The sequence below is a fragment of the Neomonachus schauinslandi genome, chromosome 14, assembly GCF_002201575.2.
Source record: "Neomonachus schauinslandi chromosome 14, ASM220157v2, whole genome shotgun sequence".
In the NCBI taxonomy this organism is placed as follows: domain Eukaryota; kingdom Metazoa; phylum Chordata; class Mammalia; order Carnivora; family Phocidae; genus Neomonachus; species Neomonachus schauinslandi.
This window is the reverse complement of record NC_058416.1, coordinates 14,194,062-14,221,575: the sequence shown is the minus strand read 5'-3', so window position 1 is coordinate 14,221,575 and position 27,514 is coordinate 14,194,062. Positions and strand designations below refer to the sequence as shown.

At 35.4% G+C, this 27,514-nt stretch overlaps 1 protein-coding gene across 1 annotated transcript in view; it reads right to left on the bottom strand.

Annotated features, from left to right (window-relative positions):
• PIGN (phosphatidylinositol glycan anchor biosynthesis class N) overlaps nt 1-27,514 on the bottom strand; it is a 93,245-nt gene that overhangs the window by 27,046 nt on the left and 38,685 nt on the right. The window contains 6 exon segments of the mRNA XM_021686398.1: nt 2,125-2,211; nt 3,843-3,945; nt 10,097-10,199; nt 21,014-21,122; nt 23,209-23,317; nt 26,743-26,834. Coding sequence (XP_021542073.1) covers nt 2,125-2,211; nt 3,843-3,945; nt 10,097-10,199; nt 21,014-21,122; nt 23,209-23,317; nt 26,743-26,834 — 603 coding nt within the window.

The following is a 27,514-nucleotide window of genomic DNA, read 5'->3' as shown; positions in this document are numbered from 1 at the left end:
TATTTTATTATTATAGACACATACACAAAAGTGGTAAAGAAACACTGAAGAGGATGTATGAATTATGACAACTTTCAGTGAAAAAGTGGCATTTGAATTGGTGACTTGAACCTCAAATGTACTCATGGATCTATTCATTCAACCAATCAATTAACCAACATTTATTGTCTAGTATATGTGAGAGGCAGAGCTAGACCCTAAGAACATAAATATGAATAAAATAGTCTCAAAGTGCTCCCATGTTAACTAAGATTATGATGATATATAGAGTTATACAAGAGGCATTTTAAGGTAAACAGAGGGAAACTAAAAGACATAGTCAAGAAACATTAAGAGGTGTGATAGAAGCTTAGGGTTTATTGAAGGATACAGTGAAAGATAAGGCAGGAACATAGATTGGTGGCATATTAATAAAAAGCCTTGAACTTTACTGTGGAGACAATGAAAAGCCAGCAAACATTTTAGGTGAGTGATACAAACAAGGAATACCAGTGACAGTGAGATATTCAAATCAGGGAGACAAATAATTACAGGCAAGAAATACAATTGGGAAGCTATTTCAGTAGTTCATGTCAGGGGCAAGGAAGGTCTGAACTGATGCACTGGGAGCAGAGATGGAGAAGTGGGGGGAGACAGTGGGACTTTAGAACTGGACAAGAAGTAGTTAAAGACGACAAGTTTGATGGCCTGGGTGACTGGGAATATGGTGATGCCATTCAATGAGATAAGGCTTGCCAGAGAGAGACTTTGGAGAGGGTTGGAAACTTTCCCCTCTTCCTCTATCCATGTAATTTTCCACTAAGTTCTTTGGATGCTTTAATACTCCTTTCTATAAGAAGAAATATCTGTTTTCCGTTAAAAAACAGAATTTAAAAAATATATTTGGTGATGCACAGCAGAATATTGGACATATGGCTCGTGAGGTCAAGAGAGGTCAAGGCTGGAGAAGTAAATCTCAGAGTTGTCTGCACGGAGGTATCAGTCAAAGCTATAGGAGAGGGTGACAGTATCCAGGCAGTGTAAGAGGAGAAGGTTAAGGGTAGAGCTTGGAGAAGAACATCATTCAAGATCAGACAAAGAAAGAATATGTTTTAGTGAAGGAGAATAGAGAGGATATAAAAGCTAAAAAGAGAACCTGGATCACATCCTGGAGGGAAAGGGAAAAGCAAGAGAAGTCAACAGAGCTGAATGTTATAGTGGTCAAGTAAAACTGAAGCTTGGACTGTGCAGTCAGGGAGCCCCTGCAGACCACTGACGACGGCACAGCCCTGGCAGGGACGTCTGACAGATACTCACGGAGCTACTGTGTACCAGGCACTGCTCAAGGCTTAAAGATCCAGTATCTAAGTGGGGAGGAAATGGTAGCAGCAATGACAGATTTTTCTTTTAAGGAGCTCGGCTGTAAACAGGAAAAGACAAGATGAAATTATACTTTAGGGGGACGCAGCGTTCAAGGGAAGAAGTGTTGATTAATAGAGGGTGATGGAAGGAGCCTGCAAAGACAGAGAGAGCAAAACCGAGGACAGAATCAAGAGGTAGAGAAGGACAGCACCACAGTGAGTTCAAAGGAAATACCTCCCTACAAATTTCTTGAAGCTGGTCAGCCTGCCTTCCCAAATGAGACTTTATTCTGCCATATTGTCTTTCAAACTTCTAACACTAACAACTTTCACACAATGTTGCCTCTGATGTGATTCAAAAACCTTATGAGGTAGATGTTATAGAACATGAGTACAGTTTAAAATACACAAAGAAAGTACAAACCAAACTCAGCATAGTGGTTTCTTCTGGATGAGGGAAATTAGAGTGGAGTTGGGAATTGAAAGAAAACTTTAGCTTTGGCGGTAATGTTTTAATTTTTTAAAAATGTGTGACACGTATGACAAAATAGTAATTGTTGATCTCTTGGATGGTGGGAATACACACATATACATTTGCTTGTTATATCATTCTGCATGCTTTTCTACAGTTTTGACATTTTTTAAAAATATGGACTGTATGAGAAAATTATAGTTAAGAGGAGGTTAAATGGCCTCCAAGTGGTCACTATTCACGCAAGGGAAGTACCTCCTTACTCCACTAAATGGGAGGTTGCAGCACCTTAAAAGTCCAAACAAAGGATACAAGGAAAAAGGCCCTCCGGACATCATCCAGATAAATCTGTCGAAACTGGGTTATATCAGGATTGTAGGTGAACTGGAGACTGGTGACCTGTGAGACAATAAGAAATACATCAGCACACAAGAACAGTTCACTTACTTCTACCCTCAAGGGCAAACTTCCAGTCTGGTACAATAGCTAGAAAGTTATCCTGCACTGACAAAATTAACTAACAATAAAGCTGTTCCTATAGTTTAATTACATCTTAATACAATCTGCCAAAAGGTAGAATACATTGCTAGTAACATACTGAACAGAGCTGTAGTATTGCTGAATAAAAGGGAGAATCAGGCTTTTCCTTATCTTATATAAATGCTTCACTCTTAAATCCCTATATAACTCTTCCCTTTTCTATGTCCTGGTTTCTCAGTGTCCTGATATTCTAAAACCCTATCATATTAAAAAAGCATGATAAAATCAAATATTTCTGTTTCTTTGTTCTTCTGTTAATTAGAAATTATTTTCTCTATATACAAATGCAAAATATTCCTATTTTTGGTAAAATAGAAAGTCACTCAATTTCAACAAGAAGGATGCACTTTTGCTTAATCCCCCTCTCCCCAAAACAGAAAAACTCATGGGTGAGTTTAAAGGGAAACTTTCCCCTCCTCCACTATCCATGTAATTTTCCACTAAGTTCTTTGGATGCTTTAATACTCCTTTCTATAAGAAGAAATATCTGTTTTCCATTAAAAAACAGAATTTAAAAAATGACACAATGAATCTCATTTTTAGATTTAATATTAAAATATTTAATATTTACTATTAAGGACAGTCTGACCATTTACTAGAATCTGAACAAAACTGTTTTCATGTACTGTTTTAATATGTCAGGGCTGAATGTTAAAAACCAGTAATTATTTAATATACTTCAATGAAGTTTCCTCATTATTGAAATTAATTATTCTAAATTATCAATTACTCTGTAAGCTCAACTGGAACCAGTTATGGATGGCTCAATGGATCAACTATGAAGGTGTTTTTCTGCAATATTCATTTTATCTGACCTCAGTAAAACTGTAAATATTTTATCACCAATGGTTTATAATTACCTTCAGTTCTAAAATAAAGGCAAGAGACATCAGTTTAACTCTATAGCTCAGCATGATAAATGTGTCCTTAAAATTTAGCTGGCTTTTAGCCAATTCAAAGTGTACTGTGTTGAATAAACAGCCTAAGATTTGGACTGAAGCCACAATCACTAGGGTGGCAGAATAAGCAATTCGGAGTAGGACCACTAGAAAGAGAAAAACCACACTGCAAACACAAATGTCACCTTACGATCGAATTCATGAACTGATTTGTGACAACATAAATATTCTTGTGAATACAATAAATTGAGGGAAAGAAAAATTAGATATGAAAACAGAGGAAAATAAGGTAAAAAGCATTCTTTCTCCTCCACTCTTTCATCTACATTGATGTTTTTGTACATCAGTGATTCTCAAATAATCTCTAAGAAAAACCCAACCTATTTAATGCCTATTAAAGAATAAAATCATGCTTTTCTGTTGTAAAGGAACAATTTTCTTACAAACTGTTTAACTTGATTAATCATTAACTAAATTATGACTGCCTTAAATGGTACATAGTTTTTGATGAAATAACACTGCAACTTCCTTACAGAACAGGGAATATTTTAATATTCTCAAATAAACACAACAATGATTTTGACAAGCTACCTTCTGTTTATAGGAAACACTGAGTTGCTGAAGGGTTTCTTGTTCCACCTGTATCCAGACAAACATTAAGCATGACAATACTAACGGAAAGAGAGCTTCATACCTAAGGGGCAAAGGGATTTGGGGTGGAAGTGGGAGGGTAGAAAAGAAAAGAAAAAAACATTAAACAAGTAAAAATGCAAATTTATGCAAAATTAAAACAACCTTGATAATACTTCAAAGTCACAATATCACAAAATTTAAATTTTCTAGGCTTTCCAGAAGAAGAAGGTGGGAAAGGAAAGGAACATTTAAATATCAACTCCAACACCATCTTTTTTTGAAATTTATTAAATCTTGAGATCATTTTAATTTTAAAATAGTAGAGATATTTAGAAATCATTCATAGGGTAAACGACAAATACACAAAAAAGGAAAGAAAACGTTAAGATGAAGGTAAAAAGACAATGCATGAGTTAAAATCATTAATATATATAGAAGAGCAAGACCAATGTTCCAAATTTAAAAAAAAATGGGTGCAATACAGACCTAAATCTCTCAGAAAGAAAAAAGAGAGAGCCAATAAACACATGAAAATACATTTGACCTTACTGATAATTGATATGGAAACTAAAATAATAAGATGATACCACATTCACTTACCACATTTATCCAGTTAAAAAAAATAATGTCAACAAGAGTATAATGAAAACTAACCCTCATACTCTCTATATAGGAATAAACAATTTCTGGAAGGCAATCCAACACTCTGCATCAAGAATCTCAAAAACAGGGGCGCCTGGGTGGCTCAGATGGTTAAGCGTCTGCCTTCGGCTCAGGTCATAATCCTAGGGTCCTGGGATTGAGCCCTACATCGGGCTCCCTGCTTGGCGGGGAGGCTGCTTCTCCCTCTCCCTCTACTGTTCCCCCACTTGTACTCTCTCACTCTCTCTGTCAAATAAATAAAATCTTAAAAAAAAAAAAAGAATCTCAAAAATATTCATATACCATAATCCAATGATGTCACTTCTAGGAATTTACCCTGAGAAAATAATTCACTATGGGCACTAGAATTCTCCTATGAAGATGTTTGTTGTAATACTGTTTATAGGAGGGAAAAAACAAAAACAAAGACAGGAAACAAGCTAGGGAGTGATTAAATAATGTATGGTACATCTCTAGGCTAGTATAATGTGGGCATTATAATGTGGACAAAGGAGAAATGTTCATGAGATAGACAGTGACAGAAGTCTTTTCTAATCCCCCTCTGGCCTACTTAGGGATACATGTGCCACCTGGGTAATCCCTCAAATACTCCATGATAGTTCTTCTCCCACCATTTTAATCACATGTTCATACCTTTAATCACATGACATGCCTTTCCCACTAGTTTGGAAAAGCTCTGACTGTGTCAGTCTTGTCATCACTGCAGGCCCAGCTATCAGAAGTATTTGCTGAGTGAGTTATTTAAGTGGAAGTTACAAAACAAAATCAAACTAACCAAACCAAAACAAAAAACTTTATTTCTCTCAACTTTTTCACCTATTGAACTCTATTCCATTTGGTGCTACTTCCTAAACATGAGAAGACAAAAGAAGCAAAATGCTTTAAATTCTATCACTGACCATAAAAATAAAAACTGAAGGGGCGCCTGGGTGGCTCAGTTGGTTGGGCGACTGCCTTCGGCTCAGGTCATGATCCTGGAGACCTGGGATCGAGTCCCACATCGGGCTCCCTGCTCGGCAGGGGAGTCTGCTTCTCCCTCTGACCCTCCCCCCTCTCATGCTCTCTCTCTCACTCTCTCTCTCTCAAATAAATAAATAAAATCTTTAAAAAAAAAAAATAAAATAAAATAAAATAAAATAAAATAAAATAAAAACTGAAGACCGGGCAGAAGGAAGTGTTTGGATTTAAGACAGCATACACAAATCACTCGGTATAGAAGATGCAGAATGCCCAAGTATATGAACAGACAATATATACATGAGAAAATATCATTAGTAAAACAGGCATAGAAAATTTACACAAAGCTGTACCATTTTTGACCTATTAAAATAGCCACTGATGTTCTTATTTAAAAATGAAAATAGCAAATACTGTGAAGGATAGGACCCCTCAGCAGTTGCTGGTGATATTATAAATTGGCACTGTTCTGAAGACAAAAGTAAAAAAAAAAAATAAAAAATAAATTCATACTGTATGGCTCAGCTATACTACATGTGAGAAATGAACAAAGGAAGTAATAGAAACTATATAGAAAGCTTGTGCACAAAAACATAACTCAGAGTATTATAATAAGAAATGGAAATAAATAAAATGATCAAAAATAGAGGAATGGCTAAATTAAGGTTCCTCCACACCACAGAATATTAAATATCTATTAAAATGATGGTTAGGAAGCCTATGAGCCATCTGGGACAATGCTTCTAAAATAATATTAGGTATGGGGCATATGGGTGGCATAGTTGGTGAAGCATCAGACTCTTGATTGTGACTCAGGTCGTGATCTCAGGGTTGTGACGTAGGGCTCTGTGCTCAGTGTGGAGTCTGCTTGTGATTCTCTCTCCCTCTCCCTCTGCCCCCCCCCCACTCACTCTCTCAAATAAATAATTCTTAAAATAAAATAATATTAGGTAGAAAAAGAAGATGAAATAGTACATGGACTATGATTAATACTATGTTAAAAAGACAAATACAGAGGTAAGACTGGAAGAAATATATCAGAGTATCAGCAGGAGGGGTAGGGTAAATAGATGATTTCCCCCTTATCCATACTTTCCAAAATGTGATCAATACCACTTTTACAATGATTTAAAAAAAATAACTGAAAAACAAATGTTGACTTAGAATGCCTGTATCCTAGCTAGTGTTTAAAATTTAGTTCAGGGGCGCCTGGGTGGCTCAGTTGGTTAAGCGACTGCCTTCGGCTCAGGTCATGATCCTGGAGTCCCGGGATCGAGTCCCGCATCGGGCTCCCTGCTCGGCAGGGAGTCTGCTTCTCCCTCTGACCCTCCCCACTCTCATGTGCTCTCTCTCATTCTCTCTCTCTCAAATAAATAAATAAAATCTTTAAAAAAAATTAAAAAATAAAAAAAATAAAAATAAATTTAGTTCAACTTCCACAGGAGTCCTCGATATCAACGGCACCAATTCAGCTCCCCTACGCAAATTCTTTCTCTAGCCATTCTTTATATCTTACAATTCCCAACCTAATTAAGTAACAATAACTTAACTGTTGCATTTTGTAATTGCCTAACACTGTAAAATCAAGTCCTTATTTTATAGCAGCTTACAACTCTATTATACACCTGGGGTAAGCTAATTGTTCTGCCTGTTTGTCTGTTGTATCGGAGATGGGAAAGAAAAAACAACTGTTGATTAATTGAATCAAGAAGGTGTATACTCTAAGCAAAAGAAGACCATGATTTTTAAAAATATTTGCAGTTATATATGAAAGTATTCTTTCCTAATATATGAAAACATAAATTTCATACTTCTACGAATAGTGCTACAGATTTATTTCCTTTCAGAAACTATAAACTATAATCACTTTCATTTGTAAAATGTAGATTAATAAATCTGATAAAGACAATCTTCCTATGGGACTTTATTTCTTTAGACAATCAATATCTTGTATAAAGTCTGCATATCTGAATTAATAAACTGAAATACCAATAAAATGTCATCACAGGCTCACAGTGTACATAGTAGAACCTTACAGAATTAGGATCTCCTACTTTGGTCTCCGTGCAAATTCAACAGGGGGAAAAAAGCATTTAGCTTTGTATTATAGTTTGTTAAGCAAAGGGATAATATAAATACAGTTTTGGCGAGAAATGTTTAACGAACTTAAGAGAACTATTTTCAAGCATTTCAATAGCTTCCATTTGCATAAAAATAATGAAATGCTGATTAAAATGAATCTTCTTTATTCATTAAATCAAGGATACATTGTTAGAATTTAGGATTACTATTACTGTATTTCTGTAAAGTAATAAAAATGCATTTCTTTTAAATATCTTTTATTTATTCACTTATTCACTAATTTACATAAAGAATCCTCCAGATTGTCCAAAATTGTGATGTAGAACAATCAGGTGGACTATAAATTTTGCAAAACTGATTTGAAATTGAAAACTGTGCTAATTGAAAATGTTAGACTGTGCTGTTTTAGGCTATCTCTGTTGCATATTTCTGCAAAGGTAAATATACTTTCTGATGTTGGACAATATATTTCTTAATACATTCATTAATAAGGTTATACTCATTATTACTGTTCTGTTTTTACACATGAATTTTTGCTTTTCAGATTTTCTTAAAATAAATTAAATGTGCTTATGGTAATATGCTTTGGTCTCTTTATGACTCTGAAATTGATGATTTAAAATACTATCATATTTATCCCCAATGTAAGTTACATGATTAACCTCATTATACATTCTGAAATATTTTTTCACTCAAAATTCAACTTTAATCATCCTTTCTTCTTTCCTTCCTTCCTTTCTTTCTAATCCAGTAAACCAGATCTATTTCTAGATTTGTATTTCTTAAATCTTCTACACATTCCTTTAAATTTGTTTATTGCTTTAGAATGTGAAGGCTCAAAAAAGAAAAGGGCTTATTGATTATTAACTGACTGTGTAGAAGTTGGCACATATTTCTGGACCCTCTCAAATACATACTTTCTTAAGGCAACCTCTGGGTAAGATCTCTTAATGAAACTTGCGTGTCACCCCAAAGTGGTGAGTTAGAATAGAAATTATTTTATATTTTGCCTTCTCATCTAGACTAAAAACTAATTCATATATAGTTTGATGGATTCTGATTGAAACTAAATTATTTATCCTGAAATTTCACCAATAAAGGGGAAAAGAGTGAACAGTTTTGTTTTTGTTTTTAAGTAGGCTTCACAAAGCCCAACACAGGGCTTGAACTCACAACCTTGAGATCAAGACGGGGGCGGAGATTAAGAGTTGGACACTTAACTGACTGAGCCACCCAGGTGCCCCAAGAGTGAACAGTTTTAAAGTCTCATTACGTTTATCAGTCTTGAGTAAGAATATGCTGATAGACTTCAAGTTTTATTTGAAAGTTCAAAGTTCTAAGTCTCTAAGCAAGCCCCTCTTAAAATCTTATTAGGTAACTGGTGAAGATTTCCCTATTGCTTATATTACTTCTTCACATCTGTGCTTCAGATCTGTTTATGCAGGGAGAAAAGAAGGCAGGAGGTGTGGGGAGCTTTGATAAGAGGAGGTTTCGTACCCCACACTGGATCATCTCTTATCTGAGGACTACAAGAACTCCTGGGGCCTAGGTCACTTAGGATGTTAGGGCCTAGTATGAAGAGATTTTTTAGAACATCCCTCTAATTCTGAATTAGGACAACTAAGTTTCCCAAAAAATGAACCTAAGTCTTGGACCCAAAATGGCTTTACAAAATCATTTAAACTGGGAATAATCTGTTGACAGCACAATGGTGAATCTGAGGTTTAGTCTAGTTGGGATTAAGATCTTCTATTTGGGCCAAATTTTGAGCTATCTATGAGCGGTGGTAATTTGATTTGTCTGTTCTATAAAATGTTGTTATAATGCACACATTTCTCACCCTCATAAGCATTTAAGTAAGGATAAAATAAATTTCAAAAGCAAGTGAAGAATCCTTTTCTTCAAAGCAGATGGGGAGATTGTATCACTGCTTCATGGACTTCTAGAGAACATTTTAGGATCCAACCCAAATCAAGCTGCTAGTTTTTGTTTTGTAAGAAAATTTAAATCTTAAATAAAAATGGATTCTTTAACTTCTGGGAAAATATTCTGAAAGTTTCTGAATCAAAAGGAATATTTGGACTATGATATATGTAAGAGTAAAAATAAAGAGAAAATATATTCAAATAAGAATGAACAAATCAAAGCATAGTTTGAAGTGCATGAAAGGAATGGAACAATGCTACAGTTCTTCTAAGTCATTATTTGAGAAGACTTCAAATTCCTCCATAATCAATCAGAACTTTCTAACACTGTAGTGAAATGACATTTTAGCAACTTCAGGAAATAAACAGAAAGACAAAGACAACAGACAATACTATAAAAATAGGAAAAAGAAAACAGAAGATTTAAGATCAAGTCATATATAGTTCTTATGAAGTAGAAAATATTTATAATTTATTCCTCAAGATATACACATTTTTCATTTCCAGAGGTAAAATATTCAAAGATAAATGTCAAGATCATTTAAAACTTGCTACTAAAAATTAAATTTTAAAAACAGTTTATACCCTGTGCTTAGCAGTAGGTAGGCTGACATCGAGGAAAGAAGTATGCTAAACAACCGCTCAAAGAGACTTGTAGGACTCAGTAGTGGTAGGACGAAGGAAGAGGCTGCAATAAAACAAAGCAGGGCAGTGTCAGTATGACAAACACAACGTATATGAGTTCAGAAGCACTGATTCTAGTACCATTTATAGAATTTATTGTTTCTGTGACCTCTCAAATGGGCTATACTATCCTAATCATTTTTGTAAGAAATTTGAAACTTCACATTTTTTTTTTTTTAAAGATTTTATTTATTTATTTGAGAGAGCGAGAATGAGAGAGAGTACATGAGAGGGGGGAGGGTCAGAGAGAGAAGCAGGCTCCTCGCCGAGCAGGGAGCCCGATGCGGGACTCGATCCCGGGACTCCAGGATCATGACCTGAGCTGAAGGCAGTCGCTTAACCAACTGAGCCACCCAGGCGCCCGAAACTTCACATTTTTAAAAAAAGATTTTATTTACTTATTTATTTTAGAGAGAGAGAGAGAGGGAGCATGCGAGAGCGGGTGGGGAGGGGCAGAGAGGGAGGGAGAGGGACAAGCAGACTCCCCGCTAAGGGTGGAGCCCTACAACATGGGGCTTGATCTCATAACCCCAAGATCACGATCTGAGCGGAAATCAGGAGTCAGGGGCCTAACTGAAAGAGCCACCAAGGTGCCCCTGACACTTCACAGTTTTACACTTGATCTTAGCCAAAAGGCCGAGAAGCAATGAAACTTCACATTTTTTTTTTTTTTTTTTTTAAAGATTTTATTTATTTGACAGAGAGAGACACAGCGAGAGAGGGAACACAAGCAGGGGGAGGGTCAGAGGGAGAAGCAGGCTCCCCGCCGAGCAGGGAGCCCGATGCGGGACTCGATCCCGGGACTCCAGGATCATGACCCGAGCCGAAGGCAGTCGCTTAACCGACTGAGCCACCCAGGCACCCGAAACTTCACATTTTTAATTAAAATTACATTTCATTATTTTGCCACATTTTGGCTCAGATTTTTCTCAATTTTATTTAGCCTTGCTCACTGTAACATTAACAACGAAACGAATAATTTATTTGCTAATATAAATAATAAAAACCATAATACAACATATTGTTCAAGATTCAGCAGATTTTCTTTTAACTGGGCATTTAGTTCAAAGACAACTTATTCCCCAGAAATTGATTTTTCCTAACGTCCTTCTCCTCCCAAGTTTTCCCGCTGCAAAGTAGGCATCGAGAGTGGTAGTGCCTCACTCAGAACATGAAAAACAGGAGAAGGTTTCCCCACACGAGAGCTGTAATAAGAGTAATTTAGTAATCCTTCCCCACAGGACAAGAAAGCAAGTACTTCAGTAGAAGGGCAGCAAAACATTAACTGCCCATTTCTATTTGGGGAAGGAAATACGCCTAAGTTCCTCATCACCCTAGTTAGGCAGGAAACATGCATGGAGTTAAACGCTCCTGAGTATGGAGACAGATGACTTGGGATAAAATCCTGGGTGATTCATTATTAACTTTTTAACCATGGGGCAAGTTTATTAACCCATCTAAGTAGTATTCCTATCTGCCCGGTAGAGAGGATATAAATAGGCTGTTGTGAGACTTAAATACAACTTTGCCTGTAATATGCTCCCTGAGCGTAGTGCGAGGGATATAGTAGGTGCTTAATAACTGTTAGCTGCTATTATTATTACTAATCAATATCTACAAATAAGTTAAATTTAAAAACAATCTCCTTCAAAGTCAACTCACTGCAAGATGTAAGTCTCTGAAAGTTATATTGATAGTCCCCTAGACAAATAGCTTCTGATATTTTTCAGATGTGGAGTTCCAATACTGTGATCATCACCTGATATGTATTTTAACAGAAAAAAGTAACATTTTAATATTTCTTATTATAAAAGCCAGTTCTAATGAGACCTCTTCTGTAAAACTCTAGTTTCTATCCTTGTTTTACTTTTGTCTAAAAAATTGATGTGGTGCTAAAGGGGGAAATAAGAGTCCCCATTCTGAATGACATATGTTAGAACCAGTTTCATAACATATAATCCATTTGGAGATCACAGCACATTAGCAAAAAGTACTCACTGGAACTAGACTATGGTGAATTCGTGCCTGGAAGAGATCTCTGGAGACACTGCTGACCTACTTATGAGTCATGCCTTACAGCACTTGGTAGGCATCCTCTAGTACCTAGTTCTCTCAATCTCAAGGACTAAATGTCTTATTTAAAATGTATGCTCAGGGGCACCTGGGTGGCTCAGTTGGTTTAGTGTCTGCCTTAGGCTCAGGTCATGATCTTGGGGTCCTGGGATCGAGCCCTACATCGGGCTCCCTGCTCAGTGGGAAGTCTGCTTCTCCCTCTCCCTTTGCCTCTGTACTCTCTCTCTCTCAAATAAATTAAGTATAATCTTTTAAAAAATAAAATAAAATACATGCTCAGCCTAGAAATAAGCCCCCATACACGCAGTAAATTAATATTTGGCAAGGCAGCCAAGAACACTCAGTGCGGAAAGGATAGTTACTTCAACAAATGGTATTAAGAAAACTAGATAACCACATGCAGAAAAATGAAATTGGACCACTATCTTACACCACTCACAACAATGAATTCAAAATGGATTAAAGACTCAAGCATAAAACTCCTAGAAGAAAATATGGGGATAACATTAAGGATAACATTGTTCTAAGCAATACTTTTTTTTGATATGACATCCAAAGCACAAGCAACAAAAGCAAAAATGAACTACATTGACTACATCAAATGAAAAAGTTTTGCATGTCAAAAGAAACAAAACAACAAAATGAAAAGGCAACCTGTGGAATAAGACAAAATATTTGCAAACCATATATCAGCTAAGAGGTTAATATCCAAAATATATAAAGAACTGACACAACTCATTAACAACAAAAAAAATCCAATTAAAAAATGGACAGAGGAACTCCAAAGAAGACATCCAAATGGCCAATAAGTGCATGAAAAGATGTTCAGTATCACTAATCATCACAGAAATGCAAATGAAAACCACAATGAGATATCACCTCACACCTGGCAGAATGGCCATTATAAAACAGACAAACAGAAACAGAAAATAACCAGAGCTGACAAGGATGTAGAAGAATTGGAAGCCTTGTGCCCTGTTGGCGGAAATGTAAAATGGTGCAGCCACTATGGATATAGTATGGAGACTCCTCAAAAAATTAAAAATAGAACTACCATATTATCCAATGATCCCATTTCTGGGTATTTATCCCAAAGAACTGAAAACAAGATCTTGAAGAGGTGTCTGTGCACTCATGTTTACTGTAGCATTATGCACAGTAGCCAAGACATGGAAATAATCTAAGTATCTGTCAATGGAAGAATGGATAAAGAAGACGTGGTATTTATATACAGAAGGGAATATTATTCAGTCACCAGAAAGAAGGAAATCCTGTCATTTGTGACAACCCCAAGGGTCATTATGCTTAGGCAGAGAAAGACAAATATTGTATATATCACCTTTATGTGGAATCTAAAAAGGCGACACTCATAAAAACAGGAGTGGGTGGTAGTGGAATTGGGAAGATGTTTAAAGGTAGAAACTTATAACCAGTAGATAAATAAGTCCTAGAGGCCTAAGACAAAGCAAAGAAATTATAATCAATAATACTGTATTATAAACTTCAAAGTTGCAAAGAGACTAGATCTTAATTGTTGTCACCACAAAAAAGAGACGGTAATTATGTGACATGATAGAAGTGTTAGCTAACACTACAGTGGTAATCATGCTGCAATATATAAATGCATCAAATCAACACACTCTATCCCCGTACCTTATCCAATGTTATGTTCCAGTTATATCTCAATAATTAAAAATAAATAAATAAAATATTATTTTGAAAAATAAATAAATAAAAATAAAACAGATGTCGAGAGGAACATTTATGTATTTGGAGAAAAGCAGTAGCCTGAATCTCACTCTCCCAAAACAAAGACAAAATCAATAAGGACAATGAATAAAATTATATAGGACATTCCAAATTTGGAAAGAAGCACAAGAAGTACAGCACAATATGCACATAATTACAACATAAGAAAATATGACAGAATTCAGACCAAGCTTAAACATGAATATTTTCACTTAAAAGAAAAAAATTCAAATTGGCAGACATAGCAAAACCCCAACTCTATGGCTGAATAAAAGAGACAGACTTAAAACACAGTGATTCAAAAGACTAAAAATAAGGAAAGGACTAGGCAAATGTTAACAGTAAGAAATTCAGGGTTGCAATCCTGATACCAGATAAAGTACATTTCAGGCCAAAAAGCAATAAACAAGACAAAGAGGGGCACCTGATGATGTTAAAGCCACATTCCACAATGATGGTATAACAGTTATGAATTTTGCTACAATGAACACATCCACTACCTACATAATACAAAATTTTTATGAGATACAAAAATATGTAGGAACATACTAATAACAGAAAACTGTAACAACCCCCACTCTCAATAGGATAGGATATATTGACAAAAAACAAGTAAGAATATAAAACCACATAACCAACAAAGTAGATATTCTGGATATATACTGAAATACAGTCCTATAATAGAGACTATATGTTCTTCTCAAGTACATATGGAATGTTTACAAAAATGGATCATATACACTAGAGAACAAAGAAAATATCAGTAGGTTCCATAAAGTGGAAATAGTACAAACAACCATCTCAGGCACAATGTAATGAAACTAGAAATTAAAAATAAAACAAAAACTAATGAGGTAGTGAATAGAAATAAAAATTAATAAATCAAAATCCAAACTCTTTGAGAAAATAAACAAAAAGGACAAACACTAGCTAAGTTAATCAAAGAAAAGGGGAAAAGTGCAAGTGCACAAAATAAATGATGAGGGATATGTCTAATGATACAGAAGGAATTGTTTTAAATCATTAAGAGATTACTTTGCATCCCTCTATGCAAATAAATTTGAAAATCTAGAAGAAGTGTTTAATTCCTTAGGCGAATATAGTTTCCCAAACCCCAGCAGAGATAAAAAAACTTAAACAGGTCAATTTCATATAAGAAACGTAGGAAGTTATCAGGGAACTACCTAACAAAGAACTACGTTTGGATAGTTTCAAAGGGTAATTCTTCCAAAACTTTATAGAACAGATAGGCCCAGGGCGCCTGGGTGGCTCAGTTGGTTGAGCGACTGCCTTCGGCTCAGGTCATGATCCTGGGGTCCCGGGATCGAGTCCCGCATCGGGCTCCCCGCTTGGCGGGGAGCCTGCTTCTCCCTCTGACCCTACCCCCTCTCGTGTGCTCTCTGTCTCTCTCATTCTCTCTGTCTCAAATAAATAAATAAAATCTTAAAAAAAAAAAAAAAAGAACAGATAGGCCCAGTGTTATCTAAATTATTTCAGAGTATAGAAATCAAAGAGAAACTTATTTTTTTATGAAGAAGTGTAATATTGATACCTAAACCTGATAAATATAGAACAAAAAAAATTAAAGGCCAATATCATTTGTGAATATTGATGGAAAAATACTATCAAATGGATTCCAACACAATGTCAAGAAAATAACACATTATAATAAAATGTGTTTTAGGCGTTTATTTCAGGAATGCAAGGATGGTTCAATACTTGAAATTCTATCGGTAATATTAATAGGCCATAATAATAGGTCTAAGAAAAAAAATCACATTATTATTTCCATAGATGATAAAAAAGCCTTTGACAAAATTCAACACCCATGCATTCCTAATAAGAACTCAAAACAAGAATGCATGTACTTTCTTTAACATGACAAATACATGTAGCTCAATCCTAAAGCCAGCATCTACCTTAATGGGGAAACTCCAGAGGCATTCCCACTAAGGTCAAGGAAAAAAAAAAAATCAAGGAAGTTCACTATCTCCACCTATTTAACATTGTTCTGGAGATCCTAGCCAATGCAAATGAACTAAAGGAAACAATTAAAGGAATAGGAACAGAAAAGGGGGGAAATATACATCTATATTTGTAAATGGCACGACAGTATACTTGGAAAATCCTAGAGTCAATGATAAACCTAACTCAAGAAATGAAAGAATTCAGTAAAAAAAATAGAATATAAAATCAACATGTAAAATCAATAGCAACTTATACTCAATAATAATTAGTAGATAAAATGAGTGAGAAAAGCCCATTTACAATAGCAACAAAGCAGATAAAATACTTAGGAATATACTTAAAAAATATGTAAAGCCTGTATGAAGAAAACTATAAAGATTACTCTTAAAGGCAAAAAAGTAGGCTGGAGCAAGTGGAAAGACATCCCTTGTTCTTGGTTAGAATGTTTCAACATTACTCATGATTAAAATATAAGTTTTCCCTAAGTTAATTTACATATTTAATATGATCTCAATAAAATTTCCAGTGGCCTTTTTGTGAAGTTTGAGCAAGTAGATCCTAAAGTTCATACTTTATTGAAATATACTATGAAGTCTCTGTAACTAAAACAGTATATTACTGGCACATGAATAGACATATAATTGGAATAGTTTAGAAAGTCTAGAAATAGACCAGTGTATCTAGTGTGTGATAGAAGTGTTATCTCCAATCACTGGGGCATATAAAGTCTTTATTAATGATACTGGATAGCCATTTGGAAAAAAATTAAATTAAATCCTTTCCATATATTTAGAATAATTAACTCTAAATACATCAAGGATTGAAATGTAAAATGTAAAGGTATGCAAGTACTAGAACAAAATATGAGTGAATTCCTCTATAACCTAGGTATCAAGGAAAGGCTTTCTAACTGTGACTAAAAAGCCAGATGCATTAAAAAAAAACTGATCACACAAAAATAAAAATCATTTAGAGGGCAAAAGACTTATTATAAGCATAGTCAAAAGACAAGGGACAAACTGGGAAAAATTTTTATTACATATATCATAGGTAAAGGACTAATATCCCTAATTTATAAAGAGCTTTTAAAAATGAAAGCAAAGGACCAAAAAATCTATAGAAAACGAGGGAAGAGAGATGAATAGATAATTCCCAAGAGACATATAAAAATGGCCCTTAAGCATGTGAAATGGTGTTTGACTCACTCATTAATAAGAAAAATACAAATTAGGGTGCCTGGGTGGCTCAGTTGGTTAAGCGACTGCCTTCGGCTCAGGTCATGATCCTGGAGTCCCTGGATCGAGTCCCGCATCGGGCTCCCTGCTCGGCAGGGAGTCTGCTTCTCCCTCTGACCCTCCCGACCCTCCCCCCTCTCATGCTCTCTCTCTCTCAGTCTCTCTCTCTCAAATAAATAAATAAAATCTTAAAAAAAAAAAAAAGAAAAATACAAATTAAAAACACAGATACACCATTTCTTAAACACAAGATTGGCATAAATTCAATAGACTTTGGTGAGGCTATGGGGAAATAGGCATTCTTCCTATATTGTTAACAAAAATGAAAAATGGTACACCTCTGGAGGGGAATTTAGCAATATCTAAAAGTACTACATGTGCATTTACCCTTTGTACCAGTAGTACAACTTCTAGGAATTTATCCTGAAAATATACCTCTAACAGTATGAACTATGCATATGCTCAAGGTTATTTGTTGCAGGATTATTTGTAATTAAGAAAAAAGATTACCTACCTAAACATGAAAGCATAGGAGACTGGTTAAATAAACAATGGAATACACACACAATGGAAAACTAAAGAGCTGTAAAAAAGAATAAAGAAGAGCTCTATGAATTGATATGAAGTGATTACCAAGAGGTGTTAAGTGAAAGATGCAAAGTACAAAAGAGGATATATAAAATGCTACTCCTTTTGTGTAAGAAAGGAGGAAAAGTAAGAAAACATCCTTATATCTATTTATCACTGCAAAGAGAAACATATAAAGGATAACCAGAAAGCAATGAAGGTTATAGCCCATGAAGGGTTAGGGGTATAGGAGAATGGGGGGAAAGGACTACAGGCAGCACTTGAGTATACCTTTTTGTATAGTTTCTATGTTTGGAAACATGTGAATATTCTACCTACATAAAAAATTAAATAAAAAAGAATAGGAAAGAAAAAAAAAAGCCAAAACAAATTGAAACAAACCTAGCTGTAGTTCAAATGAATACCATAATCACAGTGAACAAAATGGAGGAAGGGAGGGAGGCAGGCAGGCTGGCAAATCCAAATAACTATGAACACAATATTTAACCATAGACCCTTGGTCTTGGGCAAGGTGAAGTGTGGGCGCAGAGTGAGAATTACAAACAAATCTCGAATAATATTGTTTATTGTGACGGTATGGGTGAAAGACTCCTGAATTTGTTTTAGATGTACTATAGGACTGAACAAATGAGTACACATGTTGACGTTGTGGGAGCCAGGGTTACTTATCAACATGGGGGGAGCATATAAATATGGAATGGGGGAAGGCAAGAAAGAATAGACAGAGATATAGGTATAGTGTGAACTTACGATTTCTGAAATATGTATAGGTATGCATGTTTATGTGCATATATGTGTGTGTTAATTTGTGTATATGTATTTATATGTAAGAGAAGTTATATGTATATAAAAGCATATATTTCCTAGTTCTGTCCATTGAAGAGCAAAGAAGCAAAGATACTCCAGTAGTGATGAGTACATATGGCACTCAGATCTTGGTGTCTAATACTATTCACCCAATAAAAAGAGCTATGGTTCCTCAGAGAAATAACTGATTCCAGAGCTGGGACAGTGTGGATACAAGGTAAACCTTATAAAGTAAACATCTTCTTAATGCCAGAAAATAAGAAAGTGCTCAAAAAACTTAAGGGAGGGTGGCTGTCTATTTACAAGCTAGCTCCAAGGTGCTATCTCTAGCCAAATCTGGGACAATTTGAGCACCAAAGTATCAACAGTAATGAGTTATAAATCTTTGAAAAAATAGGTGCTCATGAGTCCACAATAATAATAAATAGATGAGTGAGTGAACGAATGAATGAATGAATGAATGAATAGGAAAGAAGGGAAGATTCTCAGAGGAGAATGCTGAGAACCTCTGATAAATGCAGTAGGAGTTATTTTGTAGCCATCATGACAAAGACTGGATCAGCAAAGATTTATGAATGGATGCTACATCTAGGGAGAAATTCTGATGAGAATATCTGCTGGTCTTAGTGTCCCCACTGACAGCTTATTTACAATGAAAAAAACTGGGTGACACCTTGATAGGGTGATGGAAATTAACATCAACAATGAGGGACAGATAGAGACCATGCGCCTCCAAATGTGACCCTAGGAAGGGCACAGCATCACTTATGTCTGAAACATCAGACAAATCCAAATTGAGTAACAGTCCATTGCGGGGTGGGTGTTGCGGTTGGTTATATTCTTCAAAAATGTCAATGTCATAAAAGACAAAGAAAAAAATGCCATGAACATTGCTAGGTCAGCTGAAAAATTAATATAAGGATGGCAGAATAAATAAAAATACTGAATATGGTATCTAAAAAATGTTACCCATACATATATTCATAAACACAGATGAGGGACAAGCACATGAAATGGAGGATGGTTTTCTGTAATTCTATGTTCTCTCTCTTTTTAACCTTTTTAGAAATTTAAAAATGAGATATAATGAAATGCACACAAATTATGTTTTCTTTGCTTCTCTTCTTCACTGTAGTTTACCCCTACGTAGGTAAGAAAACTAAGGAGGTGAGCCAGGCTGCACTGGAAAGGAATGAGCAACAGATGCATTGCTACTATGTACATTGGGTCTCCTATTTGCCATATACTGTTTATCTGCTGGTGTGAGTTATATATGACTGTGCACTTGAGAAATGATGGACTGTGACAGAAAGACTTCCCTTTAGTACTACAGTTCCCATTCACAGTTTTTGTTTTTTCTGGGGATTTAAAAACTAACACATCATGTGAGAGAGATCATTACTAATAGTCACCTCATTAGAATATTACCCACCCCTTCCTTGCAGTATATAAGCTCCAAAAGGGCAGGGACTTGGCCTATCTTTATTCTTCTCAGGGAACAGAAGAGTACAGTGCCAGAACATAGTACAAACTGAACACATTTTTTTTTTTAAATGAAGGAGCAGTCATCAATATTGTTCATGCAAAATGAATATAAATAGTAATTTTATTAAATCAAGATAATTCAATGGGAAAGCCTGCAGAACAGCCTTCATCATTTTTAAGGTAAAGTTCCATCCAAAGATCTTTTTCTTTTTTAATGAACAACAAAAATCATTAAAAAAAACACACACAAAAAAACAGAGGGGCTAAATTGCATGTCACATTATTCATAGACATCACAAAGTGTCTTTTTTTTTTTTAAAAGGAAAATCCTAGACTTCAAGCTTGCCTCTGTCTTATCTTCTAATTGGAAGGAAAACCCTAGGTCCTTAAATTACTTCTGTTTCCTTCACATGCACACTTCAGGATCCTTAAATAAAGGTACTATAGAGGAATGCGTTTTGAAACATTTAACTGGCTTTATAAAATGTGTAATGTGTTGGGAAGTGACTAATCAATGTTATTTTCAGCAAGGGAAATACAGATAAAACTGAACTATTTCCTAGTCCCTATGTAAGGACGGAGAATTTATGAATTGACATGAAATTTCAGCATAAGAATCTCTTCTCTTTGGGAATCCGTTAGAGTTTTATCAGATGTGAATAAACATATAGCCTTATTATCAGGCCAATAATATTCTAACAAGTAATTCTTACTAACACATGAATGTATTAGAACAAAAGTTCTAATTTTCTTTGTCAAATTCCAGCATAAGATGGAATTCATAGCTGGTTATTATTATTTTCATTCAACAAAATTATTTCTTTCAGTAACAATAATACAGGTATATATGGATAATTTTAAGATATGCCTTGCTATAATAACATTAACTCATTTAGTTTGACTGTCCTCTTACCTAACGTTATCCAGCTAATGATCTGGTTAAAAAGAGGCAGTCCTTGTTTCTTGAGCAAACTGTCATGGGTCGTATACACAACACACATGGAAAGCATGATGCTCAGCATCTGAAAGTAAATACAAAACACACCAGTAGAAGAGAAGGTGGTGAGAGACTAATTTATATATAAAAAGAATCCTTAGAAAAGTGCCTGAACAACTGGAATCTAGCCCCAAAACGACTGAAATTGGACCGGCTCACATACAGCCAAGGCTACAAGCTTGATAGAACTCTGGCAGTAAGCAGAGGCCCTCCTTTACAAGCACGAAATGAGGCATTTTGCACTTTCAAGAGTAGTCTGGTATACATGATCACACCATATCTATTTAGAAATATTCATTATTAACGTTGAAGATTTCTTAACTCATGGAAATGCAGATAGTGCAATGTGGTTGAGTGTCTTCTACCCAGTCATATCCACTGATTCAACACGTATTTGTGGCCTGAATGTTCACCTGGTACTGGGAACACAAGGAGCACAGTATTCTTCAGGGAATGTATATAAACTCGTGGAGAACTGGTAAATTATGGCTTGTAGGCTGGTGGCCTGTTCCTAGAAATACCGTTTTGTTGAAACACAGTCACTTCCGTGTAGTATACATTCATTCATTTATGTGTAATCTACAACTCCCTCTGAGCTATGTGGTAGAGCTGAGAATTTACAAAAGACTCCATATGACCCACAGCCTAAAATATTTATAATCTGGCTCTTTAGAAAATTATTTGCTAACCCCCGAACTAGTGGATTATTTGCCATTTTTAAGAAATGACATAGCTACAGTTGTAAATGAAGTAAAATCTCCTAGAGATCAGATTAGCAACCCCATCACCAATCCTTGAGATACCTTTAATTTCTCTTATATTTTCAGTGAATTTAGAAAAAAAAATGCTGTTGATAAAACTATGACACAATCCTAGGATCCTTTCAATTGTAGGACACATTCTCATGTCAGAGATGTTAACATGTCAGAGATATTTTTCTTGGAATCACCAAAAATATGCTATACAATAGAGCAATCAATCCAAATTAATATAGTTAATATAAAAAGAAATTTCATAACAGATTTATCAACTCAGGAGTATTTCCAACAAAGACTGTGAGAATTTTAACATGATATTTGCTCCTATAGAGTAGGATCCAGGAACATTCACTTCTGCCAAAGTAGTCATAATTATAGGTGAATTTTGTCAAAGCTACCTATGGGCTTTAGTGTAAAGCCAGTCAGTGCACCATTTAAAATGAAATATACATTCCTATGTCTTGACAGGATATTTGACAAAACATTTCTTCTCTTTTTATATGTTCTCTATTGTTCTCCAAGAATAAACTAACATCTTTTAAGTGTTGTTGTATTTTTATTTTAGAGTGTTCTTGGCATTACTTTCTATTACCCCAGCTTTGTTCGGAGGAAATTCTTTGAGAAGATTCCTATAAGTTTTCTTTTGTCAGTGTTTTGGATATGTTTAATTTTTTTGTTAAAAAAAACAAATTTAAGTAGTGTCCGTGCTTATATACAAAACAGCTATCACTTTACAAAATATGACATCATATATTCTCTAATTCTTACAACTCTACTAGATATTATCTCTACAAATTAAAAACAAATAGACCAAAGCTATATCACTGAAAATCCATCACCTAGTACAGTATAACTGAGAATTGACTCAATTTTGAAACCTCAAGTTCAAAGTTCTTTTCACCACACCAAAGCCAGCAGCCAAGGTGAGGTCTACTTTCCCTGGCACAGCATCTGAAGTCTTAAACTGGCTATTCTTCATATAAACATACTCAGAGGCTGCTTCCACTTCAAAGATTACCCTTCTCCTGACTCAAACGAGAACAACATAGAATCTCAGTCCAAAGGAGGCCGTTTATAGCTCAGCTTTTTGGTCAATATGGATGCCTCTTATATCTCCTTAACCTGTGCTCTCTTGGCATCTTCAGGCTGCCTCCTGCTGACCTTTTGGCTATTTCATACCTTTTAGAGAATATATTTCCGTGTAATATCTTAAACAGAGAACTTTCTTCTCAGCTGGCAGGCACTGAGCAATGTAAATGTGATGGCATCTTAAGAACAATATCATTATATACAACCATAAGATCCGTTTGGTATATCATTAGTATAACATGATGTTGAAAACCTGTAACTGACCTGAAATAGATGTAACAGCAGCTCTTCATTTATAAAACGATCTTTTCTTCTTATGAGAGATGTTACAACACAAAGGGATAGCAGAAGAACCAGCAAGCCGGCACCCATTCTGTTTTAAAACACAATTCGCAATTTCAAATTTTCTTAAGATATTTACTGAACACATAAAAATATTAGATATTTTACTCTAATGTAGACCCTATCAGTCATTTGGTTTTATCAAGATGAAGGAGCAAAATAGGTATACTGGTGTAAGAGGAATAAAAATCACAGGATGAAGATGCAGTAGGGGGACACCTGGGTGGCTCAGACAGTTAAACGTCTCCCTTTGGCTCAGGTCATGATCCCAGGGTTCTGGGATCGAGTCCCACACTGGGCTCCTTGCTCAGGGGGGAGCTTTCTTCTCCCTCTGCCTGCTGCTTCCCCTGCTTGTGCTCTCTCTCTCTGACAAATAAACAATTAAATAAAATCTTAAAAAAAAAAAAAAGATGCAGTAGGGATGGGGTTACTTTTAATTTCTCACAATTTTTTAGATATCTTTACCTTATTTCTTTACTTTGATTTTTTAAACTTTTATGCATACCAGCTACCATAATTCTTAGCCTGACTTGGATAAATTTACAGAAAACAATATAAAAAATATTTAAACATATCATCAGTATCTACAACATAAATTTTCTGACTATGAGCTCTTACTCATACAAAAAGGATCAACATTTCTATTCCCTATTATTGTTCTAGTGTTAGTAGGACAAAATGTTTCTTTTTATCATTAATCTTGGTGCTTTCCTCAGCGGCTCCTGGCTAAAGAAAGGGTAGGACAGAGGTCACAAAGGTAGTACGCAGGTAAGGCATTTGTACAGTAAAGAAACAACAAATTACACTTTTTTTTTTTAAGAGAGGGAGGGAGGAGGATGTGGAGGAGCAGAGAGAATATTTGGCAGGCTCCACACCCAGCGCGGAGTCCCTGAGACCTGAACCTCATGACCTGAGCTGAAATCAAGAGTTGGTTGCTTAACCAATTAAGCCACCCAGGTGCCCTGATAAATTACACTTTTTCAAGAACACCAGGTATGGTATGGTTCCTAAAGTTGAAGGAAACTGATACCAAGGAAATGGTATACTAATGTTAAGCTATATTTCTCACCTCCTAAAAATCTGAGTAACATAGGACAACTGAAATAAGGTTAAGGACAGAATCTGGAAGCAGGCAATACAACAACTAAGAGAAAAGGAGTTGGTTAAAGAGGAATAAGAAAGAGCAAAAAGGCAGGGCTAAAAATGAATGCAAAGCAGGAACTCCTAGGAAAGTACTTGCTTATTTTTGTTTTGATTCTTTTTTTTTTTTTTTTTTAAAGATTTTATTTATTTATTTGAGAGAGAGAGAATGAGAGACAGAGAGCATGAGAGGGAGGAGGGTCAGAGGGAGAAGCAGACTCCCTGCCGAGCAGGGAGCCCGATGCGGGACTCGATCCCAGGACTCGAGGATCATGACCTGAGCCGAAGGCAGTCGCTTAACCAACTGAGCCACCCAGGCACCCCTTTGTTTTGATTCTTTTAATACTCTTTGAGAATTGTAAGGGAAAAAAGTAGTTATACATTCAACATGGATTACCATTAAGACTTATGAAAACAGCCATCTATGATCAAGATTATTTGCTTTTCCTTTAAAAAAAATTTGGTATTTTAATTCATTGGCAAATGTTTTTATTTTAGAGACTTGAGTAAGAAGAATATTATAGCTATGTTATTTTTGCTTTTTCCTTCAATTTTATCCTTAAATGTTTTACATAACTGTCTTGGTAAGTGTCTAAAGGGAGGTGATGTGAGAGATCAAATGGAGAGTAGAAATTTCTCCATGAACCAGGAGTCAACATAAAGAAGTTGCAAATATAGCTTACTAGAATACCAGAACAAACTTAAATCACTGAGGAACTTAAATTAAGCATAGATGGAAAAAAACATAATTTTTAAAAATACAAATTAGATTTCTCATGTTTTAACAAGTTTGCTTCTTGAATTCATCTTTAGTAAAATATGCAAGTGGCAAAGTTCTATGGAGACTATTTATATAATCTCTTCTCCTTTTAGTGTATAAATTCTGCTCAACTATGTCAACACTGCTTGAGCAGGACAGAAAGGCAGAGATTGACCGAAGTGGGGAAAGGGGCTTTGTAAAGACAACAGGAGAGCTCATAGAAAAATGAAACAAGCAATAAATTCATCTTCTTATCTACTACTATAGTTTATGACAGATACAAAATGTTTTTACTTAATAACACTAATAAATTATGTCTTAGAAGTATGGTCTTAGAATTCAATACAATTGGGCCCTGGGTGGCTCAGTCGTTAAGCGTCTGCCTTCGGCTCAAGTCATGATCCCTGGGTCCTGGGATTGAGTCCCAAATCTAGCTCCCTGCTCTGCGGGAAGCCTGCTTCTCCCTCTCCCACTCTTCCTGCTTGTGTTCCCTCTCTCACTGTGTCTCTCTCTGTCAAAAAATAAACAAAATCTTAAAAAAAAATAAGAATTCAATACAATTATTTTGGGCTCTGCTAATAAACTGACTTTCTGGAATAATTCCTGACTTATTCCCTACTAGTACTTCACAGAATGAGATAAAATGTGTTCACTGATAAATAACAGAAACTCAAAAATTAACACATACTTTAAAAAATATCGTTTAGTTAATATTCTTTCAGCTAAAAAAGATATACCCTCATCAATATTAGGTTAAAACGCTAAAAAAAAGTTGCTTATACAGAGTTCAAAACAAAGTAACAAAGATGATTGCATGATTAGAAAATGAGAGGAAATGTTACACAAAATACAGATCATTTAGTTGCCAAGCACACACATGCACACACACACGCACACACACACACACAGCCAGTGGATTTCTTGAGAATAATTTAAAAGTAAACTCAAAAGCAAAGGTAATCAATTATTTTACAGATTTATTTGGGATATATTGAGAAGAAATAAATGTGACAGCAGCATGGAGAATTAGGTAAGGTATACAGAATTTTGTAACAGTGTAAGTGATTAGATATGGTAAAGTTGTCAAGGTACAGAGCTTTCTCCCCTAGAGATCATTACATGCAGATTAGGAGAGAATTTCATTATTCTAAGACAGTTAAAGTGTGGAAATGCTCAAAGGCAAAGATTACAGCAATGGGTTTTAGATATTTTCATTTTTGGCAAACAGAACATTTTCTCATATGAACCCTTTTACTGATTACTCAATATACAAAAGAGTCTAGACTTTTTTTTTTTTTTTTTTTGCGTTTTAAGTTATCAATGTTTGGCCCAATTTCATTTTTTTTGAAGGCCCAGAAGCATCACCAAGGAGCTTTAATGCTCCCCAGAGCCTGAGCCAATATTTATGACTAATTGTTTGATATTAGTATTTTAACTTTTAGTTTATTCACTAGTTAATTTTGAAACTCATGACCAAGATCAGGTTCATATTTCACAGTGCTGATTGAGAAAAACAATTACATTGAAAAGAAAGTAAATTAAAATATTGTTCATACACTAGAAAGATATCTGGCTTTCGTCCTACAACAGGCATCAGAGGGAACACTGCCAGGAGCAAAGAGAAGAAAATCCAACTCAGTGAGATGCTCTAAAATAAATAAAAAAGTTATCTTTAGACAAGTACGGTTAAGAAAACTGTCTTTAGTGTTTCACAGACTGCACGAGTGTGAAGACCACATGCAAAGCCTTAGAGCTGTTTAAATTGTAATACAGTTCCTCTTGGTGGCGGATCTGTCATGTAATAGGTACTGTATTAGGTATAATATGAGCATTATCTGATTAAAGTCTCACAATAACCTCATGAGGCAGGTTATATTACTCACAATATTTCAGATGAGGAAATGGAGCTCAGAGATGTTAAAGTATCAGTGGTACCAGGTCTATGACCAGTAAGTGAAACAGCCAGGATTTAAACCTGGGTCATATTTCACAGCAAGGGCTTTAATCAATTTATGTTACACCATATACTGATGACATCTATAAGAAAGCTGGCCTGCAATCATAATCAAGTGATTGAGCTCAGGAGGGAAGGAAGTAAAAATACTTTTGCAATTAGATTAAGACAAAAAATTATCAATAACCCCATTAACTGGAGAATCTTCTAAGTTCTCAGAGGGTGGAAAGAAGATATTTCTATCCCCCTGGTACCTCCATCAAAAAGTATCACAGTGGAAACCTGAGCCAATTCTCAAGGCTAGGAGAAAGGTGACTCCTCTGACTTGAGTTGAGAGCACTGCTTCCCAAGCCACTGCCTTGCTCTGGACAATA